General features: G+C 27.5%; 1 protein-coding gene across 1 annotated transcript; it reads left to right on the top strand.

The window, feature by feature from the left end:
- The first annotated feature begins 14,625 nt into the window (after positions 1-14,625).
- On the top strand, positions 14,626-17,715 carry LOC111309613 (uncharacterized). The gene has a single exon (XM_022908617.2). It carries the CDS (start codon positions 15,085-15,087, stop codon positions 16,561-16,563), a length of 1,479 nt encoding a protein of 492 aa, XP_022764352.2. The 5' UTR covers positions 14,626-15,084; the 3' UTR covers positions 16,564-17,715.
- The last annotated feature ends 1,037 nt before the right edge of the window (positions 17,716-18,752 follow it).

The raw sequence follows: 18,752 nt of genomic DNA on the forward strand, positions 1-18,752 counted from the left end.
GTTTTATACTTGGAAAAATTCTTCTTATAATATGAATGCCCTTACATGATGATTTGGAAGGTAAGTGATGCATGTTTGGAATGAAAATATGGGTGGGGAAACGCCAAGAAGGTGTGGCCATAGTGGTTTTCTTGTTTGGCCAAACCTTATTCTTCTTTTGGTAGGAATTTGTTACTTGATTCTATATGTTTGATTATTATTTTTGACATGTTTGCTAAGTTTTCAATGTGTTGGATTAATTTTTCAATGCAAAAATACTAGTTTATTAAATTGTTTTGATGATTTTGATGTTATTTGGTTGGTTTTTGAAGAAAAAAAAAAGTGAAACATCTTTTTAAAGTTGGAAAAACTTTTGTGTTTGATCCATTTTTCTTTTTATTTCTCATGAACATCTTATTTGTAATTTAGTTTTATAAATGCTTAAATTTGTAATTAATTTGTTTCCTTATCATGTATTTGTCATACATGCATAATTCCATGAAACCCCAAATTCCCATGAAACCCTTAACCCCAAAACCCTAAACCCTAAGACCCTTATACCCTAAACCCTAAACCTTAAAACCTTGAAACCTAAACCCTAAAACTAATCTTTAACCCCATTTATGCATTCATATCATGTTTTACTTTGTTACATGCATTTTTAAATTACCATGCATTCATATTATGTCATTCATGCATTCATTTTATTATGATCATGCATATCATGCATCTATTTTCAAAATAACTTTTCAAAGTAAAAAGTTTTTAAATAAGATAACATCTCATGTGGATATAGTCATTGAGATCTGGACTAATTATAAGGGAATTCTCTATGATTATTATTTATGTGAGATGTTATCTCAGTTTTATAGGAAATTTGAAAACCTTTAAATTAGAGATATTTTCGAAACTCTGTCTAAATATAGGAGAGTGAACAAAGTGTCTTGATATTTAAAGTGTTTTCACTTTGATTCAAAAATAAAATGTTTTGTTTTAAAAAAAAATTTGATCTGGTTTCAAAAAGAAAAGAAAATTGAAGTTTTTAGATTGAAAAAGGGAACTAATTTCTAAACATTATAATAAGACCATTGTATCAAAATTCAAGGTAGCATACAATCAATTGGTATTGTCTTCGACGGATACTATGAGGATGCTAATCTTTTTCCACGTATAACTGACTCTTGAACCCTAAATCTGATTTTAGAGATCACAAATTTATTCTTTTTATAAAACTTTTAAAACTTTTAAATGTTTTATTAAAATGATAAAACTTTTTGGTGGCCAATCACACTAAAAAGATTGGTGGTGACTTTTTATTTTGATTTTTATTGAAAATGCTTTTTTAAGCCCTTGTTTTCTCATTCTCCATTCGTTTGGTAAATAGGCACTTTTTTCGATCCTAAAATGTCGCAACAAGTTTTATGACCATTCCTTTAAGAGAAACTCTTTAATTTTAAGCATCTATATTTGATCCAATATGGACTTTTCTAAAGATATAATATAGGCCAAGGTTAAGAAGTTTAAAAAAAAAAAGGGGGATAGAGAAGGGTGATGTAAACCATGAATTATTCATTTATTTGAAAGATTCATTTTTGGGGTATTTATCTTTTCATTTTTCTATACTTTCCATTCATTCATTTCTTTTTCTTTTATTTTTATTCTTTTTCTGTTTTTATTTTATTTTTTTTTCTTTTTCTTTCACTTTCTCATTGTTTTACTTTTTGTTTGAGTGGATTCAAAACTTTGGGAAATCTTATACTGGGCATTTTCCCTCAACATACAAGGTCCTTTTTTAAACATTACCATTCTTAACTCCTAAATGCATCTTTTTTACCTCTTAGTATAGGGAGTGATCTTTGGTTAGGGTTTATTTTTAAAGAATTTTATTAAACTCAAAAGGACAATAAAGGATAACTTTCTATGGTTGTGAATGGATGATGAAAGATGACCATTTATTATCTGAAGCAGCAATTTCTTGGATTTTCTTAGATTTTAACTTTTTTTAATTCTCTAGTTTTCTCTCATCAATTTTTTCATAAATTTATTATGAACCTTTTATTCTTGAATTCATTTGAATGTCTCAAATACATAATGTCATAATAAAAAAAATTTTTCTTTTTAATTTTTCATTTCATTTTTTTTATTCTTCTCTTTTTTTTGTCTTTTTTTTTATATCCTCACTATAAATAAAGAAAAATACCCTATTTTGACAAACCATCCCTAAGGTTATTATAAGATGGGGTCATGTAAAAAAAATTCGTTTAAGGTGTCAAGAAATTCATGTTACTTCATAAAATGAATAGGTTAATTGTAACTTAAGTTACCTTAAGGGCAATAAAATCTTTCTTTTTTGGTTAATGTGCTTCTATGATACTGGATAAGGATAATTTTGGGGTAAAAAAATAAGTGGTTGGCATATTTTGAGTCTTTTTAAAGGATTTGGGATTGCTTCAATTTTGAAAACTTTTAAGGTTTCAGTATAACCTTGACTCATCAAATTAGCATATCTGAATCCTTTAAAATGTCATGTTTGCTGATTTTCTAGTAGTCTGAAATTCTTTTTTTACTTTTGATTTGAACTTGACTATTTAATTAGCCAGTGCTTAGGGAAAAAATTATCATTCTTTCATATCATAACATTATTAGATGAAAGCAAAGTTCACGAATTTAAGTTCATGCCTCTTGAAGTATTATGGTTAATAAGTGGAATCAATTGAATGATTTAAGAAAACGTGTAAAGGTATTTGATACATTTATTTCTAATAATGATTGCCAACTTTTTCAATACCATTTATTACAAAAGAAAACTTTATGTTTCTCTCTTTTTCTTTTTTTTTTTCTTTTTTGTTCCTTTCTTCTTTCTTTTTCCTTTTTTTCATTTTTCTTCCCTTTTTTTTTTTCTTCTTTTTTTTTTCTTTCCAAGTGCTTTTCTTTTTTATGATTTTTGAAATTAATTATGGGAGGCTTTATTCTTAATTGAACTTTTTATTTCTATTGAAAAATCTTGAAAATTAATAATTCATACCTAAGTAAATGGGAAAATTTAGATCACAAATCTATAAGGTGATATACCACGCAAAAGTTTATCCATTTAGATATCCAAATCAAAGCAGAATTCATTTTTTCAAACCAAGACTGCAAGTTACCCTTGGACTACTGTTACCTCTTTAACCCAAAAGTGAATCATTTTTTTTTGAATTTTTAGATAGTTTTGAATGTTGGATCTTATAAGACTCACATATTTCTAGCTCATAACAATTCCACAGATTCTTCATCTAATTTTTTTTTTGTCCCTAAAATCCAACAGTCCAGCTTTGATCAAATCTCTAACTTTGTATTTCAATCAGGGTAGTTCTCTATTGATTGTACTTAATTGCTGCTATGGTAATCACACCGTGCATTGGTGTCATACCGTCTTGGGTAAAAAGGCTTCAAAGGTTCCAAATTCATAAGTTTTAAAAGGTTTCTTTAGACCATTTGGGGTTGTAGTTTAGAGTAAGTCATGGGAGTTGGTTTAATCTAACTCCTCGCTTACATTTTTCTTGATCCCTTTCAACCATTTATCTTTTGGCTAGGCTTTGTAACTGATTTAACAATGGATGTAATGGTTGGACTAGGCATATAAGCAAGTGTTTAGGGGACATATATTGGTTGAAAAATTGATGGTTTTGGCTAATAAGTATAATGGATTGATACCTCATGAGCTTGATGCAGTGGGTAATGATAAAACAAAGTGAAGTTTCCAAACTGTTACCCCTCATGGCTTTCAATCTAAGTTGCATTTTCATCATCCTTCTTTGTATTAGTATTATCCCATCCCTTAAGCTTACCATTCTTGATTATATTTTCTATTATCTCTTCAATAAGCACCACATCAAGAAAGTTTTTTGTGACGTGCCTAATGAGCTTATGAAACTATGAGATTTGAAGGGTATTGACAAATAGGATAATTGTTTCCTTTTGGGTCAGTGGTAGTTGCACTTGGGCGGCAAGATGCCTCCATTTGTGGGCATACTCTTTAAAAGTCTCAATATCTTTTTTTTTCATATTATATAGGGTTAACTTGTCCAACGCCATGTCTATCACATGTTTATATTATATAATAAAAGCCCTAGTCAGATATTTCCAAGAATAAATTCTATTCTGGCCCAACTACACATAATTTTGTTGTAGATCTGATTAGACTATCTTGGAAGCAATGTATCAAGAGTTTATCATTGTGGGTATAACCAATCATTTTCTTATAGTACATTGTAATATGTGCCGAATGATACTTTGTTCCATTATACTTCTCAAAGTCAGAAACTTTAAACATTGCAAAGATAACCAATTTAGAAACTAAGCTAAACTCATTGGCATCAACATTCCTAAAGACATTGCTTCATTTTACTACCCTAAGTCTTTTTTTCAACAAATTGCACTTGTTTTTCATTTTTGTACTCTCTACCAACTCAAACACCCATTTCAGCTTCTTTCATTCTTTGGGATTATCTAGGTTAGGTATCATGATAAGATCATATGGAATAAACTCAAGATTAACATTTATCTGAATCAAATATAGTTTGGTAGAAGTACCGATATAAATATAAGGCAGATGATTTGTTGATGGTGCTTGTGTAGTATAAGGATTCTAGGCATAAAGACATGTGAACTTAAGTGGGTGCAATGGTTATTTGATAACAACTCCTTCCCTCATCCCTAATGTTTGACTAATTCTCTTTCATTTTAAAAGCCCTAACAATATCTATTTCAACTTCATTAACTATCTTTTAACGCCTTGCTTTATTTCCATAACCATTTCCTTCATCTCTTCTCAAGCTTATTCAACCTTTTCAATCTTGTTGTCATTCTCATTCTCCATGATTCTACGTATTGTACAAGTGAAGAACAAACTAGCCGTGCTTTTTAGGATACGCTATCCTTAGAACTTCTTAAACCTTTCCTAATTTTGCCTTTTGATGTCCATTAAAAAGATGTTTTATTTTAGGGTTTTAGACTAAAAAGTCTATGTTATTATTCTTATTGAATGAATGCCACAAAAGAATATCTAACTTTATGTGACAACAAAACATGTTTGTGAATGCATGAATAGAATAATGATGCAAAAGGATATTATGAAATACAAAAATGCTTAAGACAATGGATTTTCATATGTATGAGGTCCAAATGATAAAAATCACATCACTTAGAAATATACATGCAAGAAATGAAATGTCATGCTGCAAAAGTGGTAAAGTATGTTCATATGAAATGTAATTTGTACAATGCATCATATTATTCATGAATCCACATGCATGAAATACAATGACATTCTAAATGCATAATGAGATGTATACCTATTACTTACACAACATGCTTATATGCAATACATTGACATATTGTACGCATAAGATATTTTTACATGAAATGCAATGCATGTGTTATGCAAACCCATTAAAATTGACATTACCCTTGAAATATGTATGACATAGAGTGCATGTGTTATCTATTAAAATGTGCATAAGATGGAATACATGTATTATCTATGTGTATGAGATGGACTGTATACACGATCTTATTATAAGTTCAAACATATGATAAAAATATATTAAAAAAAGATCGAATGAACTACAAAAGATGCAACAACATTCAAGCTTAGAACTATTTTTCCCTTTTCTTAGAAAAAAGAAATATTTAAGAACACTCTTTTTTTTTTTATTTTAAAAAGAAAATCAAATAGACTGACTAAGATTCCAAAATTTTTATCATTTTCCAATTCTGTTGTTTCTTTTTTATTTTTATTAGGCCAACAAAGAATTTAAGAAAAACCCTCTTTTTTATTTTTTTTTTGTAAAATTTTGTATTTTGTTTTTTTTTTTTATGCAAATCTTGGAAAAAAACTAGACCAATATGTTTGAAGGAAATTTATTAGATGGACTTGTTAAATATTTTCTTTTTTTCTTTTTTCTTTCATCTACTACCTATTTTCAAATTGTTCATTGACTTTCTAAAATGACTTACTAACAGAAAGACCTATTCTTGAAATTTGATGAAAATCTATCATGATAAGCTACTTAAAATGAATGTTTCCAATGCTTCATGCCAAAAATGATGTATGCAACAAACAACAAAACACAGAAAACATAGAAAAATTAATAAAAGGAAAACTTTAAAATGTGATGTAATGCAAAAAGTAAATTAATGTTTTTGAACAACTTCACTCTTTCTTTTTATTCTTTTCATTCATTCATTCATCCATTCATTCATTGTTTTTTTTTTCTCTTTTTTTCTCCCTTAAAAAAAAAAACAAAGGATCATTATTCCTAGTGATTCTTTTTTTTTTTACCATTATTATTATTAAAACAACAAAAACATTCAACAAATTGACGATTTAAACAAAAAATCAAATGAGCAAGGTAAATAATGCTTTTTTATATGACTTATTTTAGGTAATTTCTATGGAATGGGTGTTGCATAACTCTAGCAATGACTGGCTTTATAAAGCTCACTATATGCTGAGTTATGATTTATATGTCTAAAGATTCTCAGATTGTTCCTCATATCATCGTTCATTATAGATTAGTAAGGCATCTTGGTGTTCACCTATTACAGGCTATAAATGGAATGAGTTTAATTTGAGTAGAAGTGTTTTGCTAACAAATCCGGAGGTTCTTAATTCATGAGAGTATAATTATTTTACTCCCTCATAATAGGGACAGAGTCCGAATATAGTGCTCATATATGCAAGTGAATATGCAAAGCACATGTGAAGAGATATATCAATCAAAATGATATAAGAGAAGAGCAAATGGCAATCAAAGTAAGATAATAGCATGCAATATTCTTAAAAAAAAATTAAAGTGAAAGTAAATAAAATTAAATATAAACTAAACAACTAAATCCAAAACTTAAGATAATGTATGATTACTTTTTTACCTAACTCTCAAAAGTCTCCAACAGAGTCACCAAGTTGTTATAATGATTTTGAGGACCATTAGACAAAAAATTTTAAAAATTACAAACATTGAGTCACAACCAACCTTTTGATGTTAAGTGTGATTGGCTACCTCAAAAAGTTTATCTTTTTAATAACACCAAAAAAGGAATTTGAGATTTATCAAAAAGATATTTTTGATCTTTGAAAACAAAACTAGCTTCGAGAGTACAGTAACGCATGAGAAAAGATTAATAATCTTATAGTGCTTGTTTAAAAAATAGTACCAATTAATCATGCGTTATCTTTGATTTTGGATGAAATTGGTTTTCATTTGAAATTTAATAATAATTCCCTTCACTTTTAAAAAAAAAAATCAATTTTATTAAAAGTCTTCATTTAGAAATATTAAGAAAATCTTTAGGTTAAATAATTACTTTAAAATTCTCCAACATTTAGGCAAAATTTAAAGATAACTCTTTCTGCCTAAGATTCATTATGACATTTTTTTAAAATGAAAATAACATCCTTTAAAGATGATAATTGCCGGTGACTCTCCAAAATCTAGGTAGAATATCAAGAATTCTTTCTTTCAAAGTATTATTTTATTTCAAATTCCATATTTTTTAATAATGTTTTCCACAAAAAATGTTTTATGTGAAAAACTTACGATGCTAAATAATACTAATTAAAAGACATGGGTATGCAAAATAAACGCAAGCTACAATCTAAAAATAAAGATTTGCAAATGTGTGCTACGCATAATGGTGAGATAAGATTTTAAAATTAGGTCATTAAATATAAAGAGACCACTTGGACTCCTTAACCTTTAAATAGAGTTTAGGTATAACTATTTATATTTAAAATCCTATTTTTATTTTTCTTTGTTTGATCTTATTATTCTTTGTCAAGGAATTCCATGACAAACTTAATGAAAATAAAATTTCCTAAGCACTCCATTCTCTAGACGACATTCAAGAATAAATTACTTCATATGAGATTTTTGTGCAAATTCCTTGATTTTTGGAATGATTTTTGGTGTTTGGGTAGATTTAGGATTAAGGGCTAGGTTTAAGGTTTGGGTAATTTAAAGTTTTGAGGTTTAAGGTTTTAAAGTTTCAGGGTTTATGGTTTAAGGTTTTAAGGTTTACAGTTTTAGGACTTAAGATTTCAAGGTTTTAGGATTTAGGGTTTTAGGATTTGGGTTTTTCATATTTTTATGAACCTGTCTAAAAATTTTCAACATCTAAGTGAACTTTCAAAGCAAACTCACTTTTCATGACTTTTCTAAAAATCAGATTTTTATTGATCTCTTTGAGAGACATTTAAAAAGGCAAATACTTAATATAAATGTATCAATATATTTAAAGATGACATATAAATGACATTTTAGAATGCCTATGCATGTAACAAGTTATTAAACAAGCAAAAGGCATATATAAACAAGGATGATTATGTAATGAGCATAATAATAATAATAATAATAATAATAATAATGAATATGAAATAAATAACCTTAACAAACTAACATAGGAGACATGACAATACAACTAAATGTAAACTATAGAACATGTAAACTAAAAAATAAATCTAGTATGCAACACACAATTTGAAGAATCTCAATAACCAAGGTTTATACCAAAATTGATGAATGAAAAGTCAAAGGGAAGGGTTCCATTTATTTCAAGACAACTAAAAATCCCAATTTATGGTTTTCAACACTTTGTTGTTTTTTAAACACTCCTATCTTTCTATTCTTGATGCCTTTTGAATTTTATAATGAAAAGCCCCTCTTTTCTTCATCAAACACCAATTAAAGACAAAGAAAACAGCCTTGAATTTCAAAGAAACAACCCCCAATGCTAGAATTGAAACTCCTATAAAAAGCTATAAAAGATTTATTTATTTGTCATGCTTTGAATAGCTCATACACTTTACCATAAAAACTTCAATCTTTATAATAAAAATAGAACTTAAGAGCTTAAAACTTGAGCCAAAACATCTTTAAACAGCTAACAAGAAGATAGAACTAAAAAACCATTTTTTAAGCACCAAGAGGTCTAAGCTATAAGCTTTCAAAACAGCTGTTGTGGATAAAACAAAAAAAAATCATAAAAACCAATTTTAAGCAAGGAAAACAAAACAAAAATGAAGTTTCTTGACCAAAACCAAATCATTCATGAAGTTGGTTCTAAAACAAAAATAATGGAAAAAAGATTCAATGTAAAGCTCCTATGGATAGCCATGTAAACTAGGAAACAAATCTTTTGAACTTTAGAACCCTTCCTTTTCATTCTTGGAAAATGTTTACATTTTGAAACCAAGCACCCATTTTTGACACAAATCCAAGAAAAGAAAAGAAGGAAATCTATGTTTCTTGAAGTTCTATGCATAAAGACAATAAAAGGAAATAAAGATAAACAAATGTTACCTTAGTTTTTTCCAACTTCTTTCTTTCCACCTATTTTTCTCCCCTTTTATTCCCCTTTTTTTTGCCTTTTCTTTTTTTTTTTTTTTGCTCTTTTCCACCCAACATGACTGCTTTTTGCTGCTTAAAACCAAAAAAAAAAAAAAAAAACCCCTTAATAGCCCTTAAATCAAGTCCCATCGAATGGCATAAAGTCATTTATCTTCTTTTATTAAACTTATTGGGTAAGCTCATAATGTGGGTCATTAGATTAGTATCCTTTAAAATCTACTGGTCTTTATTATTCAGAATATATTCATTTGGTTGTATGTGTAGCAATCCCTTTATTGCATGTGAAATGATAATTTTAAAGGACCTTATTATCAAATCCCATCGAATGGCATAAAGTCATTTATCTTCTTTTATTAAACTTATTGGGTAAGCTCACAATGTGGGTCATTAGATTAGTATCCTTTAAAATCTACTGGTGCTTATTATTCAGAACATATTCATTTGGCTGTATGTGTAGCAATCCCTTTATTGCATGTGAAATGATAATTTTGCCTTTATTAGTGTTTTTGGGCCTCTTGCATAATTTTCTTGGAAACTATGATCCCATCATTGTTTTCATGATTTTAATACACTAAAAATCCTAAAATAATATGAAAATATGATCTAAAAGTTTTCATAAACAACTAACTACGGGAATGTCAAATTATGAAAATACCTTTAAAAGAGTATTTTAGTAATTTGACACCTTTCAAGGTGCGATCACTATTTTCAATGCCTCAAAAATCATGAAATGATAAAAAAAAATAATCTAAAAGTTTTCATGAAAAATCAACATCGAGAAGGTCAAATTATGAAAATATTTTTAAAGGGTATTTTGGTAATTTTATGCATTTCAAGGTGTAATCAAGGTTTTTAATGTCTATAAATCATAAAAATATGAAAAATATGATCTAGAGTTTTTCACAAAAATCTGATTTTGGGAAGATCAAATTATGAAAATACCCTTAAATGGTATTTTTGTAATTTTACATCTTTCAAGGTGTGATCAAGGTTTCTAAAGCATCAAAAATCATGAAATAATATAAAAATATGATCTAGAATCTTTCACAAAAATCCAACATCAAGAAAGTCAAAATTATAAAAATATCCCTAAAAGATATTTTGATAATTTTATCCTTTCCAAGGTATAGTCAAGTTTTTAGCACATCAAAATCACAAGAATATTAATTCTAAGCCTTGATAATCCCATAGGTTGTCATAAACAACTAACTACGGGAATGTCAAATTATGAAAATACCTTTAAAAGGGTATTTTAGTAATTTGACACCTTTCAAGGTGCGATCACTATTTTCAATGCCTCAAAAATCATGAAATGATAAAAAAATAATCTAAAAGTTTTCATGAAAAATCAACATTGAGAAGGTCAAATTATGAAAATATCTTTAAAGGGTATTTTGGTAATTTTATACATTTCAAGGTGTAATCAAGGTTTTTAATGTCTATAAATCATAAAAATATGAAAATATGATCTAGAGTTTTTCACAAAAATATGATCTTGGGAAGATCAAATTATGAAAATACCCTTAAATAGTATTTTTGTAATTTTACATCTTTCAAGGTGTGATCAAGGTTTCTAAAGCATCAAAAATCATGAAATAATATAAAAATATGATCTAGAATCTTTCACAAAAATCCAACATCAAGAAAGTCAAAATTATAAAAATATCCCTAAAAGATATTTTGATAATTTTATCCTTTCTAAGGTATAGTCAAGTTTTTAGCACATCAAAATCACAAGAATATTAATTCTAAGCCTTGATAATCCCATAGGTTGTAAATTCCAAGGGTTAACATAAGTTCGACCAAATTTAATCGATTTTGACCAGTTTTGATTTTATTTGACTAAGTTTGACCACAAAGCAGTTAAGTTAAATTGATCTTGAATTTAATTTCAAAAATTTATCAACGTTGGATTCGAACTGAACCAGACTTTAAAAGCTACAAAGTTAGTTAGAATTTTTCTGGATAAAATTAGTGTCTACAATTAAAGCTTGAATTAAAGTTCAATTAAACTCAATTAAGTAAAGGAAGTAAAGAAAGAATAGGTAAAAAAATCTCCTATGTAAAGCATTTGAGTAAATGCACACTAGTTTAGGCCTAATAAAGCTTTTTGTATAAAAATGCATCCAAAATGAGTCCAAAAGCTCACATTTTTATCTTTTCTCATATTTTTATGAACACATTGAATATTTATGCAATTATGAGTATTTTTGTCAAATTTATTAATGAACAAGGAAATGTTCATCATAAAATGTGATAAAAAGATATGATAAATCACTAAAACTTTAGTATAATCATGAATCAATTGGTTAATTTAACAAAAGAATAGTATTCGTCATACACCTAAAGCTTAAAATCAATTTGATATTTTTATCATATCATATGAATTTGAGAATTTTTTTCTAAATATATATTTCATGACTGGAATTTTTATACCAAATAAATAGTTAAATATTTTATGTTGACTCAAAATTTGACGTGAATTTATTTACATGAATAAAGTATGAAATAAAACAATCATATTAAGTAAATATAAAGTGTATAAAAAATTATGAAAGGTATACAATTAAAGTATTTTTTCATCGATATAAGTAGATATTTCCCCTTACATATATATACACACACAAACACACATATTTGTCATCTAACAATTACCCTATGATTTTAAGCCTATAAATGATTTTTGTTACATTTTTTTTATTTTATAACTTTTTTCAAAGATATATATTACTTAATTTTATAAAAATTTTCAATTTATTTTTACTTTGGGCATAATGCTCACATCTTTTAACCATTTTTAATGGCTATGTAAAAACATAATTTTTTTCAATAAACATAATTTGACATATATAATCGTATGAATAAAATATGAAATACAATTGTCAAATTTAAAAATATAAATCATACAAAAATTTGTAAGTGCTTTTTCGTCATATGCATTTAAATATATTTAAATCTGTTAATGATATTTGCTATGTACTTTTTTTTAACTTGTAATTTTTCTTTCAAATGTACATATTATTTAATTTTATGATTTTTTAATTCGTTTTGCTTTTAGCTCACATCTTTTTATCTTTTTTAATGGTTATGCAAAAATATATTTATCTCTTTAACAAAAAAATCTTTTTCTAATCAACATGCTATAATTTATGTAATAATTAATAATTTACTTCTTAATTTTTATAATAAAATAATAATCAATTAAAATATTTTAACAATTATTTTATTACCTATTTGAATAACCAATTTTTTAATATATTCAGATATTCGATGATAAATGTTCATTAATATTACTCAATTAATACATAAAATAAATTTTCTCATTAAGCAATACATAAATCATGCTTTAAACTCTCAAACTCAAAATTAAAATATTTTTAATGAATTTATAATTTTATTTTTTCAATTTCTATAAATATTTATATAATATATTATCAATGCAATGTATCATATAATTAAATAAATAAAACTAACCAATGCATCACACTACTGACAAAATAAATTTAAAAATATTATGTAAAATCTAAAATAATATAAAATATATCCAAATTCACTTTTGTACGAAATCATTTGAAAACAAGCTAAGAAGTATTTGTTTATTATAGATTAACATTAATTTACATTCTTTAATATATATTAATATAATTATATAATATACATTCTAACTGCCAATAAAGTAGTAGCTCATATGGCATGTATGCTGGTGAAATTTTGAAAGTTTTAAGTTTTAGAAAATTTAGATACGTAATGTGCTCATTAGATGAATTAAATAGATAGAGTTTGGGATTAATAGTAGATTAAAAATAAAAAGAAATATATTCTAACTTCATTTTTTCACAATTAATCACTTATATTTATTTAATATATCTATACTACACTAGATGAAAAGAGTCCCTTGAGGATTCTTCATATGACACTTATCCAATGTTGTTAAATTATCATTGTAATCTTATTTATCGTTTTTGTTTTTAATTATTTTACTTTATTTGTATGTTTATTTTATTTTTTTTATTTAATTATTTTTGTATTTTTAATTTATTTTAATTTGTTACTTATTTAAATTAGGATAGATTTTGATTAGTTAAAAAATAATAATTCTTTAAATTTAAAAAATATAATAAAATTTTGAAAATAAATAAAAATATTCCAATGATGAAATTTTAATAATCAAAATGGTTGATTTTCTAAGAAACTTCTATATAAGACATTTTTTAAATTTTACCCAAATTAAGGAAAATTTTAGAAAAAAAATCAATAATGATAATTGTTATTAATTTTTGAGCCAAAAATAAAATGTATTAAAATTTTGAAAAAAACAAAAATTATTTCAAAGATGATAAAATTTTGAAATTAAATAAAAATAATTTCGAAGATAAAATTCATAAAAATCATGAATAATTGATTTTCTACGACAATTTTATATGAAAAGGTTTTTAAAATTTGACCCAAATTATAAAAAAAAAATTAGATAAAGTTTTAATAATGATAATTGACATTTATTTTCAAGCAATAATAAAATAAAAGTGAGAAATTTTTAAAAATAATAAAATAAATTTTAGAACTAAAACTTAGATTTTAAAAAAATAATAAATTCAATAATGAAATTTTTAACAATTATGAATAAGAATTTTTTAAGTTTTTAAGGTAGAAAATATTTTTAAATGTGATTCATATGGTAAAAATTTTTATTAAATAAAATAATAAAATAATTTAATTAACCATCATGTAGTGAGATATAAATGTAAAATAAATATAAATAACTATCGAGTCATATATGAGTCTTCAATCAAGAATCATTTAAAAACATAACTATTGGGCTACACATGAGTCTTCAATATAGACTCATTTTAATAAAATGTATTTTATTTGTGCTCAATCCATATAGCCAACTTGATATTTCTATTATAAATTTTTAAAATTTTGAGTACAATTTCGAGTGATCAACTTTAAACAAGTTTAATTCAATCCAAAGCCCTATCAATTAGAATCCACTCAAAATCAAATATAAATATATATATATATATATATATTCACTTATATTAATATAATTTTTATATTTTTTGAATCATTGGATCAAAATTATTAAATTAAAAAAATTTATTTTGATTCATAAATTTAATTTCAAATGAATTATAAATTTAATTTTGATATAAAATTTTAAAAAATATATAAAAATTATACTAATGTAAGTGAATTCCTTATCTAGTTATATATTAAAAGTTAAAAAATCACTTAAATAAAATATTTTTTCTCAAGCAACTGCAAATGGTTTAAATGGACCCAAACGTAAGTTTGAAGTCTCTGTGTATCTGAGTGTATCATCCGACAAGTAATTGGAGTGTTGAAGGAGAATCGGAGTTTTGAATTTGTTTGGTGAATATGATGATGATGAGGTGTTGGAAAATCGCTTCTCTTCCTTCTTCTTCTGCCATTGAGTAACCCCAAATCTGTCAATTCTATTCCCTTCTCTTTGTTGAATTGTTTTTCTGCTTTAAATAAGGAAAGCCCTCTCTTCTATTCTAAAAAATCTTACTTCTCTACCACCCCCTCCAAGAAATCCAAGTATGTGTTTGATAAAATTGATGATGCCTTGGCTTTGTTCAATCACATGCTTCATACCCACCCCCACCATTGTATTGTTGAATTTAGTAAATTATTATCAGCCATTGTTAGAATGAGGCATAATGAAATTGCTATTTCTCTGTGAAGACAAATGGAATTACTAGAAATTCATCACAATGTTTATACTCTCAACATCTTGTTTAATTGTTTTTGCCGCTTGCATCGTATGGATTTTGGGTTTTCTGTTTTGGGGAAAATGTTGAAGCTGGGCATTGAACCTGATGTTATAACATTTTCCACTTTAATCAATGGCCTCTGCATTGGAGGTAATGTAGCTCAAGCTGTGAGGTTGTTTGATGACGTTTTTGTTCGAGAAGGGTGTCAGCCTAACTTCTTTACCTATAATACGATAGTGAATGGTCTTTGTAAAATAGGTGAAGCTACTCGTGCTGTTAGACTGCTAAGGACTATTGAAGAAAGAGGCTGTGCACTGAACACTATAACATACAACATCATAATCGACAGCCTTTGTAAGGACAATCATGTAACTGAGGCTTTGAAGCTTTTCTCTGAAATGAGCGGTAAAGGAATTCCACCTGATGTTGTCTCTTATAATTGTTTAATTCATGCCATGTGTAATTCATGTCAATGGAAAGAAGCTACAACATTATTCAATGAAATGGTGGCTACCAATTGCAAACCCGATGTAATCACTTATAGTGTTGTGGTTGATGCACTTTGTAAAGAGGGTAGGGTTTTAGAGGCTCAAGATATTCTTGAGAGAGTGATTCAACAAGGAATCGAGCCTAATATAGTTACATATAATTCATTGATGGATGGATATTGTTTACGAGGTGAAATGGACGAGGCTAGAAAAGTTTTCAATTCAATAACCATTAAGGGTTGCACACCTGATGTATTTAGTTACAATATCATTATTAATGGATATTGTAAAGCTAAAAGGATAGATGAGGCAGTGAAACTTTTTCATGAAATGACTCGAAATGGATTAATCCCTAATGTTGTTACTTTCAGCACTCTTATTAACGGCACGTCACAAACTGGAAGACTTGCTGTTGCACAAGAAATTTTCAAAGAAATGTATGCTTATGGTCTAGTACCAGATGTGATCGCTTACTCTTCCTCGTTGTATGGCTTATGCAGGCATGGTCATATTAATGAGGCATTGGGATTTTTTCGTGCAATGCAGAGCAGTGGGTTAGAACCTGATATTGTCCACTATAATATCTTAATTGATGGCTTGTGTCTGGTTGGGCAACTTAAAGTTGCTAGGAAATTATTTTATGCACTCACAGTCAAAGGGGTACACCCTAGTGTTTACACATATAGTACAATGATCAAAGGACTTTGTAAAGAAGGGCTGCTGAATGAAGCATATGAATTGTTTAGGAAAATGGAAGTGGATGGTTGCATGCGAGATAGTTGCTCTTATAATACCATGATCCAAGGATGTCTTCACAACAACGACATATCACAGGCAATACAAATTCTTCATGAAATGGTTCAGAAAGGATTTTCTGCAGATACGTCCACAGCAGCCATGGTAGTGGATGTATTGTGTAGTGATTCAACAGGTGAATGTTTTTGTGTACTAGTTCAGAAATTGTGAATGCTATCGAAGTGTTAATATGGAATAATCTCCTCTCAATCGACATTGCTGCAGTAAATCTAGACATGATTTATGATGTGTACCTGCTAGTAAATATGCTAAGCAGTCCCAAACTGGATAGTTCGGATTCATAAAGTTAAACCACCAAATAATGGTGGGGAGAGTTTCTGCTTCCAACTGTTGGCAGATCTTGAAATGGATATGGTAGTTGTAATTGTGCTTGAGTCTTGGAATCATAGATTTTAAGCTGAAGCAACAAATGATATTTATTGATGCACCTTTTGTTCTGTCCTGAATTAGTAAATTGTTATTGTTGTAATCTAATTACATTTCGTTTTGAAATAGAGTTTTATGGATGGTGAGAATTGGAGGTGGAGAATTCCCTGTAATCAAGGAATCTGATTACCTTGTTAATGGCAAATTTTGTGTTGACAAAGGTGCATCTCCTAAAATGTTGAATTGCCTTCTGTAAGTTTTTTTTTTTTGATGTAATTTTCATTAGATCACAAATGATGGGAAGGCATTCCTCTACTCAATAACATCACATAAGACTCCTCAAAGAAAGTGCATATTTTGCAAGTCTGTGTGCTGCTCGTGTAAACAGCTTTGAACTGGTGGAATTCATAACTGAGTAGCTTGGCATCGTTTATCAGAGAAAAGTTTTGAGCTTCTGAGTTTAGCTGATTAATAATGCTGAGTGCATCTCCCTCAATAATTACAGACTTGAATCCCATATCCGTTGTGACTACAATGGCCTTAATTGCCTATAAAGCTCTCCAGTTATAGATCTCTGACTCGTTTTTCAGTAGTTGAGGTGTTCCAACCAATAAAATTGCAGGAAAATTCTAGCTAAGATGCCACATGTTATGGATTTTTCCATGTTATCCATCTTGCTCCATAAGCTTCATTGTTTGTTTCTTTACTTCACTTCACTTCAAACTTCCTTCCTTTGATCTTGTGAGCTATAAAAGGTCATAATTATATCCAATAAGAAGCCTCCAGATTGCCAACTAAACCTTTGCCCATTTGCCTCCTCTTTCAATCCAAGAAATGGCACCAACCACACTTGAACATCACCAAGTGCATCACACGGCTGTGGTTGATCCCTTGCTCCTATTTAAGGCACCAATTATAACAATTTTTTTTTTTCAAATTCCAGCCAAATGAGGACCATTTAATTGTCAATTTAGCCATGCAAATTTCTAGCTCCAATTGTAGCTTCTACACCTTACCAATGCAAGTGACACCATTCTAGCCCATGCAAATTTATTACAAAGGTGACAAAGCACTAGTGAACTAAAATAGATATATTCACATAAAAATATGAAAGTTATTGTCATAACGGTTTTGGGACCGTTAGATGAAAAATTTTAAAAATTACAAACATGGAGTCGTCACTAATCTTTTTGTATTAGATGTGAATGCCACCTAAAAAAGTTCATCTTTTTAATAAAACCAAAGAAGGAATTTAAGGTTTATCAAAAAAGTATTTTTGATCTTTAAAATAGAGTTGGGATTGGAAGTATAGTTAAGCTGGAGAAGGATTAGCACTTTCACAATGTTTGTTAAAAAAATGATACCAATTAATCATTCATTATCTTTGGTTTCGGATGAAAATGGTTTCCATTTGAAATTTAATAATAATTCATTTCACTTTTAAAAAGTCTTTGTTTAGGAATATTGAGAAAATCTTTAGGTTAAAAAATTACATTAAAATTCTTCAATATTTAGACAGAATTTAAAGATAATCCTTTCCACCTAAGATTCACAACGACGTTTCTTTAAAATGACAATAACATCATTTGAAGATGATAATTGCTGGTGACTCTCCAATATATAGGCAAAACACCAAGAATTATTTTCCTAGGAATATTATTTTAATTTTATTTCAAAATCTATATTTTTTTAATAACATTTTCCATAAAAAATGTTTTATGTGAAAAATTGACGATGCTAAATAAAATAATTAAAAAACATAGTTATGCAAAATAAATGCAAGTTACAATCTAAAAAAAAAGATATACAAATGTGTGTCATGCATAATGGTGAGATGCGATTTTAATATTGAGTCCTTAAATATAAAGAGATCATCCAGACTCCTTATAACACACAGCTTAGAACTAGATATGAAAACAACATTTACATACTTCTCTTCCAATCATTCCAATAGACAACAGGTTCAATCAGTA

This window comes from Durio zibethinus, chromosome 19 (genome assembly GCF_047325235.1).
Source record: "Durio zibethinus cultivar Kanyao isolate XHJ-2024 chromosome 19, ASM4732523v1, whole genome shotgun sequence".
Classification (NCBI taxonomy): domain Eukaryota; kingdom Viridiplantae; phylum Streptophyta; class Magnoliopsida; order Malvales; family Malvaceae; genus Durio; species Durio zibethinus.